The following is an 18,457-nucleotide window of genomic DNA, read 5'->3' as shown; positions in this document are numbered from 1 at the left end:
TACCATCCGTGCGTAGATACGTAACAACATGCCGAGATTGCCAACGGCGCAAATCTCCTCCTCTGAAGCCAGCCGGCTTTCTGCAGCCCATAGCACCACCAAAGACCCCTTTTCAGCAAATTGGCATAGACCTCCTCGGCCCTTTTCCGAAGTCGTCCAGAGGAAAACGGTGGATTGCAGTCGCGACAGATTATTTGACCCGCTACGCTGAAATATTGGAGGTGGCCGTCCATTCTTGGGATGTCTAGCAAAATCTTATATTAAACTGCTTCCATCGAGCGCATCGACTAGTTAAGACTGCCGTAGAAGACCAATGGAGAACACTTTTGACGACAGCAAAAACACCAATAGAAAAAAAAATACAAAACTGGCGTCTGGTTATCATCGGATATATTAATCTTTATAGTGAAATCTTGCATTATATGAAAAATTGCTTTCATAACCGGCTTCCCATTCACAAACATTTTGACCATAATCGCTGGATATGACGCACATTTTATATTAGATCCTCACCAAAATATCCCGTATAATTAACGAAAATCTCTTGAAAATCGTGCTTTACGATTTATTCTTTCAAACTGCTTCTATTGCACTACTGTAACCAAACAAAAATCTCAACTTGGAGTTCATACTCTAGCATGCCGCCCCAAACTATCCCGCTCTTTCTCTTTATCCCAGCTTTCCACCCGACGAAGTGTTCATCCGTCTAGCCCATCATTTACCCCGTCACAGCGATTCCAAAGCCGTCTACCCCAAGCGCGCCCATAGCACATTCCAGAAACCATTTTTTCTCCGCACTGACCTGGACTTCAACGTCATTCCGCGCCATATCGCGTCCGCAACACATGTTCAGCAATTCAAGATTGCCATCGATAATCATTTTTCTCGTAACTACTGTACTCTCCACCCCCACCTCATGTAGTTCCCCTTTAATGGCGGCTTTGAAGACCTAAGAAACAAATAAATAAAAATTAATAGTACTGACAGCCTCGCGGGAGTCCTACAGTCTCGAAACGAGCAATGAAAGATAAGGAATGAATTGCTGTCTGGCGCTTGTATTGGAAAACGTTTATTGCCAGCACTGAGCCCTAGTGGGCATTATACTAGGTGGCTTCGAGCCCATGGCTCTCGGCCACCTTGCGAGCGCAACCATTGGCTGAGACTTGCGTCAACGGGTCTGAGTTGGCCAGTGCAGCCTCCCACCTCTCTAGGGAAGGGACAGGTAGCTGATCCGCCCGTGGCGGCTCCTTTTTGCAGCTCTATAAAATGCGGTCATATCCGGCTATCTCGCCGAATGGTTTGCTGTCGGATTGTATTGTGTTGGATACATGTGCGTTAGTCTCGACGGGCTGAAGAAGGCTCGCGTCTGGAGCCGACGCCACGTTACCTGCTGGCTTTTGTCGAGCTTGTTGTCTGGCGGTGGATAGATCCTCCATTCAAGGTTAACTGATTCGTGTATTCGTGAAATGATATGAATGCATCTCTCGTGAAATCTGGGAGCTGAACCCGGCTCACTGCTCGGCTTACATAACCTCGAGCTATACTGTGAGCCAACTCCTTTCCCCTGTTCCCCGAGTGTGCCGGCACCCATATTAGTTGCATCTCTCTCTGGTCCCAGTCTTGATGTCTCAGGATTCGTTCTGCCTCCTGGGAGATCAAACCCCATGCGAAATTATTTATAGCCACCTTGGATTCGCAAGTTATGGTGACTGCTTTGGTGCTGGTCATTGCCATGGCTATAGCCGCCTCCTCCGCTGTCCCTGAGTTCTTTGTTTTGACCGAACCGGCCGTTAATGTTTCACCAGGGTCGATCACGCCCACAAACACAAAGGAGTCGCCTCCTTCGTATTCCGCCGCATCTACATAGGCTGTGTATTCCGAGCCTTTTAGCTTGGCTTCAAGGCCTTTGCTCTGGCTCTCCTCCTGCCTTCGTGAAAAGGAGGGCGCATATATTTTGGAATTGGTTTAATACTGAGAAATTTTCTCAATTCAGTTGGTGTTCAAGAAATGTTTTGTCAGTCACTGTTCCCTGTGTTTTAGTTGATAAAGCTGCACACTTTTAACCTTTCTCTTCTCTTCAATTTTATTAGACGCTTTAAATATTAATATAACTTTCTAGCCGTGTGCATACATGGAAAGAGAGATCGATTACATATTTTCCGGCCCGCCCTTTCCGTGAAGGAATTAACTGCGCCTTGGGCTTTGAATTTACGAGTAATCAATGGGTGGAAAACACATAATGAATATAAGATCACTATAATACAATACTATTCGTCCCATTCTATTCCATTATTGCCATCAGCTCGTGTGACTGACTGACTGCAGTGACAGCTAGCGAAGGCATTGCATGAAGGCATGCAGCGGAAATAAAATCAGAATGGACTTGAAAAGAAACAAGTCGTATAATCCTCGCCTTATGGTGGTAAAAAGGCAGCTTAACACCATACACTCGTGCCGTAATGAAGCCTGTCATTACAAACACAGTCAGGCACAACTTTCTTTGCGCTTGAAGTGTACCTGTTAATCATGTTTGCTCAGCAACGTTAACCAACAGCGCCTGGTACATGTATAACAATGTTTAGTCAAAGGAAATGATCCTGTTTATTCTAGATGCCTGATAATTTCATTGTAGCTACAGCTAGATTACCCGCAGTCTCGACGTTTCGCTGTGGACCTTCGGCGACTCTTGTGCGCATGCGCGAGGAGCCGAGTGTCGTCACAGCTGCGCAGCTGGTGCGCCGCGAACGGCGCCGTACGCCTCCGACCGAGAGACCAAACATTTCCATCAAGGAAACCATCGATGTAGTAGCCACGTGCACACCCTTCCGTGGAACTGTGGACGAACTGTGTGTGACACTGGGGACTTTAACAGGGACCAATGCTCATTTAGCACTCATATGAAATGTAGGTTCGACTTGGGCTTGGTCACTGATCCCAGAACACCGACCACGCAATAGGTCTCGGCCATCGATTTGGCATACCAAAGACTACCGGCCAAGTCACGATACTGTGTCAGAACCATAGAGACGCCGCTTGTGACTTTAAGAATCACCGGGCCGTCTTTCTGGCTGTCATTAAAGTTTAATGACACGTGCCGACTTCCCAACATGTCTCGTCTTTAATGTCTAACGCGTAGCCATGGCGATAAGCGAAAACACTTGACGTAACTAGGCATACACCGTACCTCTTGCTACGTATATGCTGGCATAGCTGAGCTAAGCCATTGCCAATTTCTTTTTATTTCCAGAACACTGCAGATCCTCATTTGGGTTCAGGCAGGGAGGGCAGAAAAATACATTCACTCAATACAAGAACACGTGCATCGTAAAACACACAGAACAATAAAGTTGTCTAATGTAGCAAATATATAATCTAAAATAGCCATAAAGTGTCTTGTCAAAATCAACAGCCGATATCACTTGTAGAGGCAGGGCGTTTAATTCCACAATTGTTCTCAGGAAAAAAAAAAGAAAATTTAAAAGCGTTAGTATGCGCGAAGTATTATTCTAAAGTGTGATTATGGATCCGACCAGTTCTACGTGTTTCTAAATCTGCACATGGGGGGTTAGATAGGGGGTTAGGGGGCTAGTTTTTGATGAATTAGTTGGTGATGGAAGGATAAGCGGTCTATCTTGCGTCTGACGTGGAGAGGTTTATTATTATTGGCTGCCATTAACGAAGCTGGGAATCAGTTCTATTGTACCTATGAAATATAAAGCGTACTACACGCCTCTACATTTTTTTTTCCAATTCCCTTATGTCTTTTTTTTGCATGGGGGGCCCAAACTGTTAAGCTTGAGGCCTACGGCGCCAGTAGCTAATTTCCCCCTACCGTGTCTGTCTGAAGTTGGGAGGGGTTGACAATGATGACAGCGCGTTGCGCGCTTCGGACGCTGTCGTGGGTCGCGGGAAACGGGGACCAAGGTGCTGACGACAGTTTCCCATTGAGAAGAGATCAGTTCTCAAGGGGTGGGTGTCCGTAAGGTCGGCGCCTTCTGAAACCACCCTACTGTCGCGCTAAGCGGTAGAGTTCGGCTTTGCTGTCGCCTCTAGAAGTGCGAAAGTTCCAGGAAAAGTGCGCGGTGCGCCAAGTCGGGCTCTGGCGAGCACTGGGCCCCGCCCACTTGTATGTACAGTGACATCGCAGCAGTATTGGTTGAAATTAGGTGAGAGCAGATTTAATAAAACTCCGCCCAATTATCGAAGCCATTAAAACCCGCTGCAACAAAGAGCGGAGGGAGCGCGCCGAGTCTCAGTCTCGGCCGCTTTTCTACAGCCCTCATTTAGCCAACCTTTCTTTTAACCGCCTTTTTCTCCTGTTGCCTTTATTTTCGGTCTCGTCTTGAATAAACTAGTTTTGCTTCTCAAGAAGTTTGGAGTTGCTGCTCCAACCGGCAACGGGTCGCCGGACGAGTGGACGAAGGCGCGAAGTGCCCTTCCAACTGCTAACCACATACGATCATAGACGGACCGGCAATTCTGACGACGATCCGAAGGAGAAACTTAACTGGTGCCGTGAGGAGGAGGATCATAGTTTCAAGTTAACTGGTGCCGTGACCAGGATGATGACCAGAGTTTCAAGTTAACTCAAACGATGGCGGAATATTCCAGATTTGGTCTTATAAGCGTATTGTAGGCTAATAGCTGGCAGTTGCTAGGCGTGCTTTTAAGTTTATGGTGAAGAAAACCAAGTTTACGTAAAGCTGAGGTGGTCTATATGGTCATTTCATTTCAATTTCTAGTGTACTAAAATATCAAGATACTTATACCTTGGCACTTCTTTAACTGAAATGACATTAATGCAATAGTTGAAGGAAAACGGATTTTTCTTCCTGTTATCCGCAAGAGCGCACCCTTCTGAGTATTTATTTCCATGCTCAATTTTTCACTCCAGGAAAGGACACTAAGCAGACCATTATCTAAATGATCCTGCTCAGAAACGGAACATACCAGAGTACATATCATACAGTCATCGGCAAATTTATTAATCTGGACAGCTGGATTAATACCGGAAACTAGATCATTTATGCAAATTTAAAAAGGTAGGGGACCAAGCACACATCCTTGGAGACTCCAGAGGTTACAGGGAGTGGGGAAGAACAACTACCGCCAATCTCCACAAACTGCTTTCTGTGTTGTAGATAGGCTGCAATCCAAGCAATGAGCGGAGGTAGCACACCAATGAGTTTCAGTTTTAAAAGAAGCTATGCGGCACCTTGTCGAAAGCTTGCCTAAAGCTGCATTGAAATTAGGAATGGCTATTATCAGTTGTGTAGTTGTAGAGAATCTCTTCCTAAAGCCGTGCTAAGCATTGTTCAAGGCTTCGTTGCTGTTTATTATTGCAAGTATGTGACCGCAAATATTATGTTCGATAAGCTTACAACAGGATGACGCTAGAAAGATAACGCGGTAATCGTTTACACAGAGCCGATCTTTATTCTTATAAACACGACTAATCTTCCCTGTGAGCCAGTCAGGCGGCAAGAAGCAAGAAGATAAGAAAGCACGAAGCATTTAGGACAAAGAACGAGGCAATGATTTAGCATAGCGCCGCAAAACTGCATTACGGATGTCATCGGGGCCGGCAGGACAATTCGTATCTAATCGGAGCAGCATTTTAATGACACCTTCATGAGATAAAATGTCTTAAGGTTCAAAGGAATCACAAACCAAAACGTCAATATCTTCATCTTCATCAGCTGAGCATACAGACCGGAAATAATTATTAAAAGCTTTGGCAATGCCCTTTTGGCACGTAACAAGTCATCCGTTCATGACTATTTCTTCCATCGGCTTATAAGACTCTCTGGTATGATTCCAAATTTTAGCGAGATTACTTTTTCTGAATTCCGCGAGACAGTCTGTGAAGTATCGTTCCCTGGCAAATCTAATATTCGTAGAAAGTTCAGCTCCAAGTTGTGCCAAACGATCTATGTTTGCCCGTTTCGAACGCTTCAGGCACTTGACTTTACGTTTCAGATGAATAATGCGGCGATTACATTAATCCACCGATTCTTTTCCTTTGCGCGTTTTTCCTTGTCTGAAATGAAATTCAGTAGACAAAATTCACAGTACACCCACACTATCCCACAAAACCGAGGCACGTTCACCAAAAAATCTGTCAAAAGCAATGTCTAAATAATCAAGTACTGATTCATCAGTTGCACGTGCAAAGTCTTTTATAACTTTAATCAAATTTTTGCGTGGTCTACCACAATAAGAAAATATTAGAGAGACAAGTACCATCCTGTGACCTGATATTCCTTCCAACACAGATGACAAGTGGACAGAAAACAAGCTGTTGACAAATACTAAGGCTAAAACAGAACTGCACATCCCTCGCACCCATGTTGGCTCAGTTAAAACTTGTAAAATGTCTGTATTTTTTGAAGGTTAGAAATATCCAGTACACCGATTCATATCTGGAATATTAAAGTCGCCAGAAATAATGGTTGTACTGTTCCTAAATGAATACATATGATCCTGCAATATGCACGTGTAATCAGTACCGGAATCTGGAGGCCTATACAACGCTCCCAGAATGAAAGTGTGACTAAAGTAATTAACCTTTAGGAATAAGCTTTCATGGGTGTATATTTGCTGCAAGACCTCTCTTTTAGTATCATGTTTTATTACGATAGCGACGCCACCGCTGCGGGAACCCTTTCACGCCTGAAGACACGGTAAGAGGGAGGAAAAACTCAGTCGTCACTAACGCCAGAGTGAAGCAAAGTTTTTGTTATCGCAGCTATGTGGGAACTATGAGTGATCAGAAAGACTTGAAGCGATTCTGCTTTATTGAGTATGTTCTCAGCATTCAGGTTAAGAAAAGTTTAGGTGTCGATAGCTCGAAGGAGTGGGAGCTGGTAGTCAGTCGGAGTTGGGTGTAGGGACCGAGGCGATTTTAGTACCGCTACTTGATGTGTCGTTCCAGACAAACGTTTCATTGCCAAGAATCAGTCTATCGTGTACCAATCTCACTTTATGGCCGTCATCATTCTCTTTTCGAGCTGACTCCCAGGGCAACTCGCGTTTTCGTAATGTTTCCTGCGAGTATTCGTTGTGAATGCAAATGCCAGAGCTTTTAATTTCCCTGTCTTTAAAGACGGCGTTCTTTTGATCGAGATCTTGCAAATGAACTATTATTAGCCTCCTCTTATTAGTTCATTTACCAAGCCTGTAGAGGTTTAATATCATTTGCTTAAATGATATGGTCCTTCTTAAATGACATGAACTTAAATGGCGTAGTCCTGGAACCGTTTCGACTGAGGAGTGGAGAGTTGCTATGATATTTTCACTGCGTATTTCTGGCAACAGAAAAGTGCCATAACTACACTTGGCGGGTCTTAGCCTGGTTAAAGCGGAGGAATGTAATGTAACAGCCCTCCAAAGGCAAGTTTCTACACAAAATTCTTAAAACACTGTCTGAATTTCCGTCGAACCACTTACGCAACGAAGCAAACAGCGTGCCACGTCCGCCGATCCTTGTTAGATTAATTCGCAGCGCCGCAGCTGCGTGTAATGGATTTCGTGAAAATCGCCATTATCGTGCCTTAAACAGCGGCCCATTATCCTTTCACTTTGACAAGTTCGCGCTCCGCCCTACTCAGGGGACTGGGGCAGTCGTCTTCCCTTCTTTTGCTATATTTGCAGCACTGATAATAATATATATGCTAGCAATAATGTTGTCAACCGTATGAGCTCTCATACAAATAAGCCCAGCTATAAACTACGCCTTAGATGTGCTGCTGTAAAATCATCACGAATAAGCCATAAGTTAGAGCTCGTGAAATAAGAAGGGCCACAGTAAAAGTACTTTTTACGAAAAGGAAATGCGCTGAAACCGTCACGGGAAGTAAAGATGATCTATTTCCTATGAAATTCCTCACTTCCAGAAAAGGCGACTGATGGACGAGGTCACACATAGCGACCTTGTAATCAACAAAACCAGCAAGGCAACTCCGTCTCCTTGCCAGCATTTTCGGTCTTCTTCACTTACTCTCGTTGCAGTAGCGCCCGGTGAATCCTGTGCCGCATGAACAGCCATACGGATCCGGAAGGCACATGAGGATCCCTCGGCATGACTTCACGGCACGATCCGGATTTGTGTTCGAGCAGCGGTTCTCGCAGTGGCGGCCGAACCGATCGTCTCCGCAAGCTACAAAAGGAGAGACAACATTCAATACGGGCCCGTATTAGCACCTTCAACATCCGCATCAAGCGCAGGATGAACTTTTGTATGTGTCAGCAGTAGCGGCTCGAGAATGCGCTTCAGAAACATCGCCACTGATACGGACCTCTCGTACCATCCTGCCGCGTCCATTTTATCCCGTAGGCCACGCATGGTACAGAGTACTGCTGAAAAGTGCATCTCAAATTTTAAGTTGGCGCGCGCTTCTAGCCACTTTTCTACTGCTAGGCTCTAGATTATTTTTATTGTTTCTACAGCTGACAATTAGAGCTGCCACCTTGACTTGCTAGCAGTTCTTCCTTTGTTGCTTAACGCTTCGTCTCTGTTTATTCGTGTCAGTCGGTTTGTCCGGTCGCGCCGTTTTGTAACATTACGCTTAATATCCATTTTTTTTTAACAAACCCTTAGACACAGCTACTAACCACATAATCCAATAATTTTGGTGGTAAGAGTTCGCAACGCATTGCCGAGATACCGAAGTGTGAACTGAAGGTGAAACAATATACGGCATGGCACAACAACAGCTACGCGCGCACCTTGTTCGCGGTTCAAATACCGTAGGACGATGATATACGAGTTATTATACTGGCTAGTGTTTGCAATGAAACAAGCACCGTGCCGCTTCGGGCGTTTTACTCCTCTTGTTTGTGTAGCACATGACGATGAATATGAGGACGGGAGCGAAAGCTACAGCGAAGGAAAACCGGAAGCAGCAATCAAAGCGCGCCCTTCACTCCCTTCAAGAAAAGAGAGCTCTCAAAATCTTGCTACTGGGAAGGAAACCAGTAAACGAGTTCTGCGGCCTTTGACGTGGGGAGCTTTATTGAACGAGGCCGTAATGTTAAGAGCACCGCGCAGATTAGTTGGACACAAAGCTCCGCGGCGTGGAGTCGAACATGGTGGCTAAAATAACTATCAGCCCTCCACTACTGTCTCGCTCATAATCAGTATGCCACTTCGGGTCTTTAAACGTCAAGTACAATGGAATGTAGAGTAAACGATGAAGTTTGGGGCAAGCGTTCAACTAGGAAAAAAAGAGATCAGTCTATGGGACCGAATTTCATTACAATACTCAGCAAGCTGCATATTAACATGAAAAAAATCGCAGACAGTCCACGACGAAACTCTAGCGAGAAGTCAATTCTGTGACTGCCTCGTGTACATAGCGAGAAAGGAAAACCTAGGCTAGTGGCCTAGTAAAGCAGTGGAGCTGTTTTGCCATGTGCAATGGCGCTGAAGGGCAAAGAATTTCTTTCAAAGCGAAAGCTTCAAGCACCCCGTTAAGCAAAAAAAAAAAAGCGGCGTCAGTGTTGTCGCCAGAAACCCACGCTACCCGTGGACGTCTAAGGTGGAAATACATGTAAATGAAAAGAGGACTAGCAATGTGGATTAAACATCAGCGCATATCTCAAACGACGTACTTTTACAAAGTGATTGTCTTTCAATAGAGAAAATATCTACAAGTTTCCGTCAGGATTCGAACCCACTAGCCTTGGGTCGCCAGGCAAGCACTCTCGCATATATGCGCATATTCGCACAGATTCGAACGCAACCAGTCCTGCGCTTATACAGCATTTTTTTTTATTTAATACAGCGTAATGCATTCGCATGTACTTTGTGAATTCAGCGTCAGTGCGACCGAACGCAGCTTCCGCAGAGTGTGCCCAAGCTTCCAAGATCAACGCGTTATCTCTCGTATCTCCGCATCTCGGAAGAGGCGAAGGCTGAAGTTGCCGGAGTAGTGTGCAGTGCAGAAAATGGCAACTTATGGATGAAGTCCGTCATTCGACAGATTTCGAAGACGAACGACGTGCCCGGTGAGCTCAGCTGAACAGCAACCGAAAAGACTGGAGCATCAACGTGACTAAACCGATTCGGTGGATAAAGCAAGGCGGGAAGCTGAAGGAGAGCGGCGAAGACAGTATAACCTTGCTCAACAAGACGCGGAAACCGATGAAGAGCAAAAAATTGGTTCAGGTTTAGCTCTGGTAAAACATGGTGCGGCGCGATAGCTACAGCTACCCGAGTGGAACTCGCTCAGTTGAATTGCAGGTGAAGAGAAAAAAAATGGCTCTGGTTTAGCTCTGGTTAAACCTAGAGTGACGCGATAGCTAGAGCTACCCGAGTGGAACTAGCTCAGTTGTATTGCAAAGTCAGTCTTTCGCCGCTGCGTTTCGCTGGGCGTTCCTTATTCATCTTCGACCGTGGACGTGAATTCATCGTCTTCCTCCTCATCATTCCTCCGCCACTCGGTTTTGCCGGCGCGCCGCGCTACTGGCAGCTGCTCCAGATCACGTGACCAACCACGTGACCAGCCACGGTGCCACCAAAGTGGTCATGGCGCCGCCACGCTGAAAGCTCGAGAGAGAGAGAGAGAGAGAGAGAGGGGGAAAGGCAGGGATGTTAACCAGAAAGGATTCCGGTTGGCTACCCTGCACAGGGGAAGGGAATGAGGGGAATTAAAGAGGAAAGAGAGAAGTAATGTAGCGTAATGTAGGCGCGCGACGCGCGCACCAGCTGCGTGCTTTGACGTCGCTCTGCGCATGCACACAGCTGGCGGAGCGGAGGTGGCACCGCTCAGCGCGCAGCCACGCTGACATCGCGAAGCGGCTGACGCAGTGTAGCTATCGCTACAAAAACGATAGAAACGCAAGAAAGAAGAGGAGAATGATAAGTCGTAGGAAGAACGTGCAGTCAAGAGGCGTGTACAAGTGGCTTCAGAGACCACTGAACAAAGGGAACGGCGACTAGATTCGCAGCGAGCAGCTCAGGCGTATTACCGCAAGAGGAAAGCCGAGGAAGTACTGCAAAGTAATTTTGGTGCAACTCGAATTTCCAGGCCTATGAAAAGCGAAACAAAGATAGACAAAGCTAAGCACATAAACCGAGGGCAAATTTTTTCATTTATCGTATTTTGTAGGTGAAAGCCCTAACTGAAGGCCTTCAAACGCAGTGGCAGTGATACGTTTTGATTACTAATATACTGTATCCGTTAAGCAGTAGTAACTAATACGTAAACCGACTAGCAAAAGAGAAAGTGTTTCATGGTTCCATTTTAAGATGCCCTACCAAGCCATTGGTTTTGCTGACCCCGCTTCTATTTAAAACTCTCACTCTAAACCTAAACAACACGCCATTTTGAGTGGAAGCCGAGAAATAAAACAAAGACGCAAACGTGCAAGGCTGCACCGGGCTTTGCTCGCAGGCTAGACTACCGATAAGAGCAAGCGGCGGGGCAGCTCGAAGCCGTCATTGCGTCATACCCCGAGGGGCAGGCTAGCCCAAAATCCTCGTCTTTAATCCTTCCCGTGCGTGGTCTTGAGAGAGACCTTTGACTGTGCTTTTTTCTGAACAAAAAAAGATCACCCGGCGATACACGAAGAACTGACGTAGCCTCTACGTCACCAATGTGTCATGCCTTTGCTCCTAAATGACCTGCAAAAATACTTTCCCGGCGCAAGTAGCCAAACCGAAAGCGCAGCTATCTGCGCTGCTGTCGGCTCGCGTCAGCCGCCCGCTTTCGATCTCAACAGGCATCGCTCTTGATTAGAGAAATTTAGCATAGCGCAGACGCGCATGCCTAGGCGTATACCGGTTTACCGGTCACATCGATGCCAGAAAAGACGATATACATCTACGCTAGTACATTCTTCCGTCAAAAGTACTCACTCCAATGAGTTGCTTGTGACGACTGCAGCGTGCTTTGTAATGCATCCTCAGCGACCGTAATGTCTCGAAAGAGGCATGGCTTCACTTCCTCATTTCGCCCAAGCTTTGGACCGCTATAGATGTGTCATGCAGCCCTGCTAAACGGTATAGAAGCAATCCCCTCGGGCTCCATACTTCTGATAGGGCTGCACGTATTCTCCGCGTTAACATCCTCTGATACTCTTTTTTGGCATACCGTAGACGTACCGCCGTAGACGCACACCGGTTTACCGGGCGCCTCCTGCGCATTGGCAGTGACGGGGCCACTGCGCGTGGGCAGGAGGCGTCCAGTAAACCGTTTTGTGCCTCCGGCAGTGCGTCTCCAGTATGCTAAAAACGTCTAACACCTGGCCCATCCGGACAGGCAGCGAGGGGTGATTTTCACCCACCTGCAGCCGTAGAATCGCTTCTTGTAATTCTTTCTTCACTTACGAACTAGAAGAGGTGAACCACGAAGCAAAGCATGCACTGGTGACGGGTGTACTCCTTCCGTTTCAGCGTACAGAAAACAGTTCAGTTCTAATAATGATGACAATGATTTGTTTTTCCATGCATGTAGGCTGCGCCATGTAGAAATGCGCTCAAGGGTCTACAAATTTGGCACCGTTTCTGATTTCTCTTTTGTGCAGTGCCGTCCTCTCTAATGCCTGGCTTCCATTTTTGCTTTCCAAAGCCGTCGTTTCACTCTTGCTGAGGCTCCGCTGTACCTGCAAGCTCTGGCATCAGCATCGGCGAAGCATCAACAATTTCAGGCGAATATACGCCCGCAAAACATCATTTCACACTTACCTGTCTGACAAAGATCGCCTGTGAATCCAGGTGGACAGATGCACTGGCCGGTGATATCGTGGCAGACGCCGCCGTTTCTGCAGCTGGGACACTGGTGTTCGCATAGGGGTCCGTACACTTGATGCGGGCAGACTACAAAAAGGATGTGGCGGGAATATTCGCGTAAGTAAAAGGTGAGGTTTGGACACTATTGTCCACTGCCGAAACACTGCCGAATTATCTGCACTGCACAGGATAGAAAAGTGCGTGCCTGGCCTCCGTCTTTCAATTTTTCAGTCTCCCAAAATCATCCGTACACGTAGATCAGATTTCCGCATAGCCATTGATGTGGCTAATAATAATTATAATGGCTAAAGATAATGACATCATTATCATGATGCTAATGATAAGGGCAATCAGCCACCGATAATGGATGATAAGGATCAGCTCTGGCAGCTTACGCCGGCAGCTATAAGTCAATCTACGTGAGAGGTGACCAATAAGTTTTAATGAAGAGTTACCTGTTTTAAAATGTCAACGCGAGTAAATTTAATTTGACTAATAATATGGCATAAAAAGCGAGCAACTACTCTGTATTTGTTTCATTTGTGGGGGGTCATTTCTCGGAGAAACAGCGCTGTCATCTGAGATTGTACCGCTGAATGGTGCAACGCAAAGTTGTGCCACTGCTTGCAAAATGACATAAAAAAGAGAATTTAGCGGAGAGTGGCTGCAAAAATTCTTCACTAGCGATGCTCTCCGGCGTTTACTACCTGGCATGAACATTATGGTGATGATGATGGTGATGATGATGATGATGATGAATATTAGCTGGACATAAAAAACCTTATCTCCTACGTGCACAGTTAGATATGCAGTGTGCGCGTTCAGTTGCACACAAATCTCTCTTGAGCGCTCGAATGCCGCCATCCGCTGTGCTGCACAGCGTGCGAGCAACGTCTAGCTCGGACGTCTGGGTCCAGGTAGAGCATCTGTGATCATCGGAGATGCGCTATCTCAAACCTGGTGCTCCCGCTAGGCATCGCTCGTGTATTGCAGAGCACACAAGAGCACGGCACCGGAGCGCTCTACACAGGCCTGTGGACGACTTTTCACGGCCATGCGTAGTGTTTAAAGCTTTGTAATGTTACTTTATTAGTGTTCGTCAAATGTTTAGGGGAAACCCCCAAGGTGATTTGTAACAAGGGAGTACTTACTCATTGACATCCACCAGAGCGGAGCCATACGGCTACAAAGGAAATCTATACAGCTTTCTCATAAACTTTATAGGCAAAGAAAAATTCTTACTGGTCCAGGGGTTTGAACCCGGTACCAGAGCTTCACCGGAACAGTCTTTCTATCAATTGAGCTGAACGGGACGGCAAGCTTATGGTAGGGCGAGAGCGAAGTGATCAATAACTCGAAGTGAGAACTGCGTCAAATGTTTAGGGAAATTTTCTTTAACTGCGAAGTTTATGAGAAAGCTGCATAGCTTTCTTTTGTAGCCGTATGGCTGCGCTAGGATGGATGTCAATGACTAATTACTCCCTTATTTATTCGTTTTCTTTCTTGGAATCGTCCTAAGTTTCAAGAGAAACTTCGTGGTTGCCATACCAAGTCCTGCTAAGGGCTCCGTACCAAAATTCCATGTTTCTCAAGTTTGTGACACCTTCCCCGGAAATGAGCGCAAGAAAGCGGCAACAAAGGTCGAGCCATTCTTCGGCGTCTCCGAGTGGCAGGCAGTGAAAAGTTGGCGGCTATCCGGCCTGTTGAAAATTCAGCGACGATAACTGAGGAGTAGTGACCGTCTTGGGGGAATACAGGTCTGTTCGGCAGCACCTCCATGTTGTTCACAAAAGGTCCCTTGCGTCCTTGTTGCCCCTACAAGCCTTCAAGAGGAAATCGTGCAGGCTTCGCACGTCCAACCGACAGCGGCGCGCCTTGAGTTCTTCCGGACTCTCCGCCGAATGTAGGACAAGCATTCTTCGCCGCGTCTTTCCGTCGACATCATGGATTAGTCAAGACCTCTTAATGATGTCAGTGCTGCAAAACGTTGCCGATGAGACCGGCAGGATTTCAAAGTTCAAGTTAGCCCTCCACGGAGCGATTCCAGCTGATCTATGCGGACCTGCAGGGACTTCCCCAATGTTAGCGTCCAGAAACAAGAGGACAACAGTGGCGAGCAATTTCCTGGCCCAATGGGCCGAAGTGAAAGCACTGCCGAACGCCACTGCAGCTGAGTGCAGCGAACTGTTCTTGCGGAACACACGGCGCCAAGTTTAAACCGCTCTTTGTATCTGTGAAGAGGCTTAAAGAGCGGCTCACCATCCTTCGGTCGTTTTTAAACAGGCCTTACTAAAGAATCCTTGGCAAGGTGCTCCCTTAGAGCGTGTTTTCTTTCCTTAAGGTATAGACACAAAGCTATCTTCGCGCTTTATTGCACCTTGCTCCTCGCCCAGAACGTATACTTCACTGCACAAATGGCACACTGTGCACTTTTGTGTGCAGTTGGGCAACTCTAGCAGCTGCGATGACACCGAGTTCAAAATGGTGTCATCGTGCACGCTTGACATGGCTTCCACCGGTGCGCAGGTTCGACTACTTTGCCATGTAGCTTATTTTCGTGGGCCTGTGCTCGCGTGGAAGATGTGTGCGCGAACAAGGCTCCTGGAGTGATATCCTTCCGCGTGCTGTCTTCTGTCTGACTGACACCACGTCCGCTTGCTTATTATCGATGGAAGATCGGTGTTCGTGGATAAGCTCGCTTGTCAAGAGTTTCAGCCATTTTGTAAAAAAAACACAAATCTCCAGATATCGCGAACGAAAATAAAGATCAGTACGAAAAACGCGAGAATGGAGCGAACGCTCGCCGCTGACGCTGCACTTGAACAGCCTCAGTTTGCGTGAGGAACTTAGCAGTATAGATCGCTGTACAAAACACCTTACATTTTTTCTTCCCCTCCATCGTCTTTTCCTGCAACACCGCAGCGCTAGAGACCTCTCAGATGACGACTTTCAGGCTCGTCCTTGGTACGGAGGCTATGTACAACTCCAGTCGGCAGCATGCTGCCGAACGCTATCCACGAGGACAACCTCGGCGTTGCTCCCTGCCTGCAGCGCGCAAAGAAGGCTTCTTCGGCTACGCTTCAGAGACCACCGCGCATCGATGCGCCACGCTGTGTATAGAATCCGCAAAATGCCTCAAGGAATGCAATGCGGATGACCGCGTTTGTGGTCGTCCCTGCGGGCTCAGTAAAAGCATTTGCGCCGCTATTTTGGCCCATGCGAGAGCATTCGTCGACTTGGGGAGCTTTACTACGATCTTCTTCCAACGAAGCTGCGGCATCAAAGCGAGTTGCACACGCCCTGATGCCGTCCATGTCGGGAGCCTAAAACCACGTACTTTTTTTAGGCGACAGCGTATACACCTGGTTCGGTCGAAGAGCCGTCGGCGTAGTAGTAATATTAGTCGGCACCGCGTGTCGGAAATAATCCGGGGCTGCGCAGAAGTTGCCGCCAAATGTTTCGGATAGTGTCCTACGATTCTGCGCTTCATGCAGCACGGCCTCAGCCGCCAGACGGGTGACTTGCTGCTGGATGGCGGGGTCCCTGCACCGCAGCAAAACTTCCCAGGCTTCTCTACTGTTAAGGTTTATGCCGGCGCCAAGGGAATCGGCGCTTTCCCAAATTACGGAATCAAGAGTGCCCCTTTGTCCGTAATTCTTACATTTCACGCCCCTTTCATCCCCGGTCAGTGTCAAGTAGACCTAGACTGGGCACATGTAATTTCCAGCTTGTACCCTCCTCTAGATACGCGCCTCACTGTTGGGTAGAGACCGATCCGGGGTGGAAATGTCCTTCATTCTGATTTATAGTGTTCAGTAAACTCGTTATACAGGGTCTGTTCTGAAAGTTGTAGGACTGGTTTTTTTCTGGGCGAACGGGCGAACGAGAGGTAGTCTGCGCATGCAGGATCGTTGAAGGGGGATATTGGGAATGCTGGGGAAAATCGGCAGTCGGCTCGCGGTCGTTGAATGGAGCAGGTCGCTTGTACTGTGAACCCCTGTCGAGACGTATCGGCACGCAGAATCATGGAGAGTTTACTGGATCAGCGATACACGATCAAATTTTGCGTAAATCTTGGTAAAACGGGCAAAGAGACTCACGGAATGATTAAGGAGGCCTACGGTGACGCTGCCATGGGTAGATAAGGTGTTTTTGAGTGGCACAAATTGTTTCGAGAAGGTAAGGAAAGAGTGGAAGACGACGACCGCTCCGGACGCCCTTCGACCAGCAAGACCAACGATGGGCACGGTGGGCCTGGCAAGAACATGGCGTTAATCAAGCCCTTCTTATACTTCATGCAGGGATTATTTCTCTGGCTTTCTGGAACGTCGATGCCATGCTCCTGCGCCGGTGACCCATCGTGCTTATATCAACCAACTGCCTTCCACGTGCCACCAGTGCAGCTTAACAGTTGCGCGATCACCAGCGATCCAAAGTTTATACAGCTTCATCAAACCAACCTTGGAACCGCGACGCTACCGGCCGCTCCTCACGTGGGATTCATGACGTCACCGACTGGCGTCTACATAAAGGACTGTCTTCACCGCTTCACCTTCAGTGGGCACGGTGGGCCTGGCAAGAACATGGCGTTAATCAAGCCCTTCTTATACTTCATGCAGGTTGGTTCGTTTTCTAGTTCTGTTAAAAGTGACTGCCGTTTTTTGCTTGTCCTGCCGTGCCCACTACGGTGTCTGAAGATTGCATATGAGTGCTGCCATGTTCTTGAGGTCCTTCTATGTGGGGACGTTGAATTGAATCCCGGTCCCATTTCTAACAACGAATTACTGCAAAGGGTACTTGAAGGTCAAAATTCGCTGCGCGAAGAAATACTTGAGCGAAAGTGAAAAACAGATGGCATGATTACGGACATTCAAGCTCAATTTGCCACTATTGACGCCCACATCTCCGAACTTAAAGCTAAGACCCTGAAATTAGAGGATCTTGAAAACGCGCTCCGTACATACCAAGCTTCTGTGGGCAATCAGGCTCCTAAGCTCACAGATCTAGAAAGAAGCAGGCGCTCTAACGTTATCGTTTATGGTATAACCGAAGAAGAGAACGAAACTGAATCCGATCTTAAGCGCAAAGTCATCGCAGAAAGCTTTCAGGAAAAACTTGGCGTATCGTGTGTCAATTGGTCGCATTCACAGGCTAGGAAAGGGGACGTCAGCAAGACCAGTTATCGTTTTTTTCCAGGATTTCAACGAAAAAGCATCCCTTTTCAAAAATTGCACCAAACTTAAAGGGTCTAATATTTCTATCCGGAACGACTACTAGCAGCCTACTTTAAAACGACGGAAGATGTTGTGGCAGAGTGCAAAATCTAAGAAATTGCAGGGCCGGAAAGTGTTTCTTGTTCATGACAAGTTGCACATTGACGGTGATGTGTTTATCTGGGACGATACAAAACAAGAACGGCAGTTAATTTCAAAACCCCCCCAAGTACCTTCCCCATGACCCATTCAGGATAAGCATGTTAGGCTTCTTAACATAAATTCCCGGAGTATCGTAAATAAGACTAGCCAACTTGAAGGAGTCCTTTGTCCTATAGCCCACACATCACAGTCATTACTGAAACTTGGTTGCACAGCGCAATCAGCAACGACGATCTTGTTCCTCCAGCCTTCAAAATTTATCGTAAAGACAGGCCCACCAGGGGTGGTGGAGTTGCTGTAGTAATAAAATCGGATATAGAAACCGTTCGTCTTCCTGACCTAGATGACG

At 47.1% G+C, this 18,457-nt stretch overlaps 1 protein-coding gene across 1 annotated transcript in view; it reads right to left on the bottom strand.

Moving 5' to 3' along the window:
• The window catches only part of LOC149344915 (uncharacterized), a 103,147-nt gene extending 90,333 nt beyond the window's left edge, over positions 1–12,814 (bottom strand). Inside the window, exons 1-2 of the mRNA XM_089547318.1 lie at positions 12,689–12,814; positions 8,000–8,158 (exon numbers count right to left, since the gene is read on the bottom strand). Coding sequence (XP_089403444.1) covers positions 8,000–8,066 — 67 coding nt within the window. The 5' untranslated portion in view covers positions 8,067–8,158; positions 12,689–12,814. The remainder of the gene's footprint in view (positions 1–7,999; positions 8,159–12,688) is intronic.
• Positions 12,815–18,457: the final 5,643 nt, after the last annotated feature.

The sequence above is a fragment of the Amblyomma mixtum genome, chromosome 5 (genome assembly GCF_055824585.1).
Source record: "Amblyomma mixtum isolate Tamu chromosome 5, ASM5582458v1, whole genome shotgun sequence".
Lineage (NCBI taxonomy): Eukaryota > Metazoa > Arthropoda > Arachnida > Ixodida > Ixodidae > Amblyomma > Amblyomma mixtum.
This window is presented reverse-complemented; position numbering and strand designations above follow the sequence as displayed.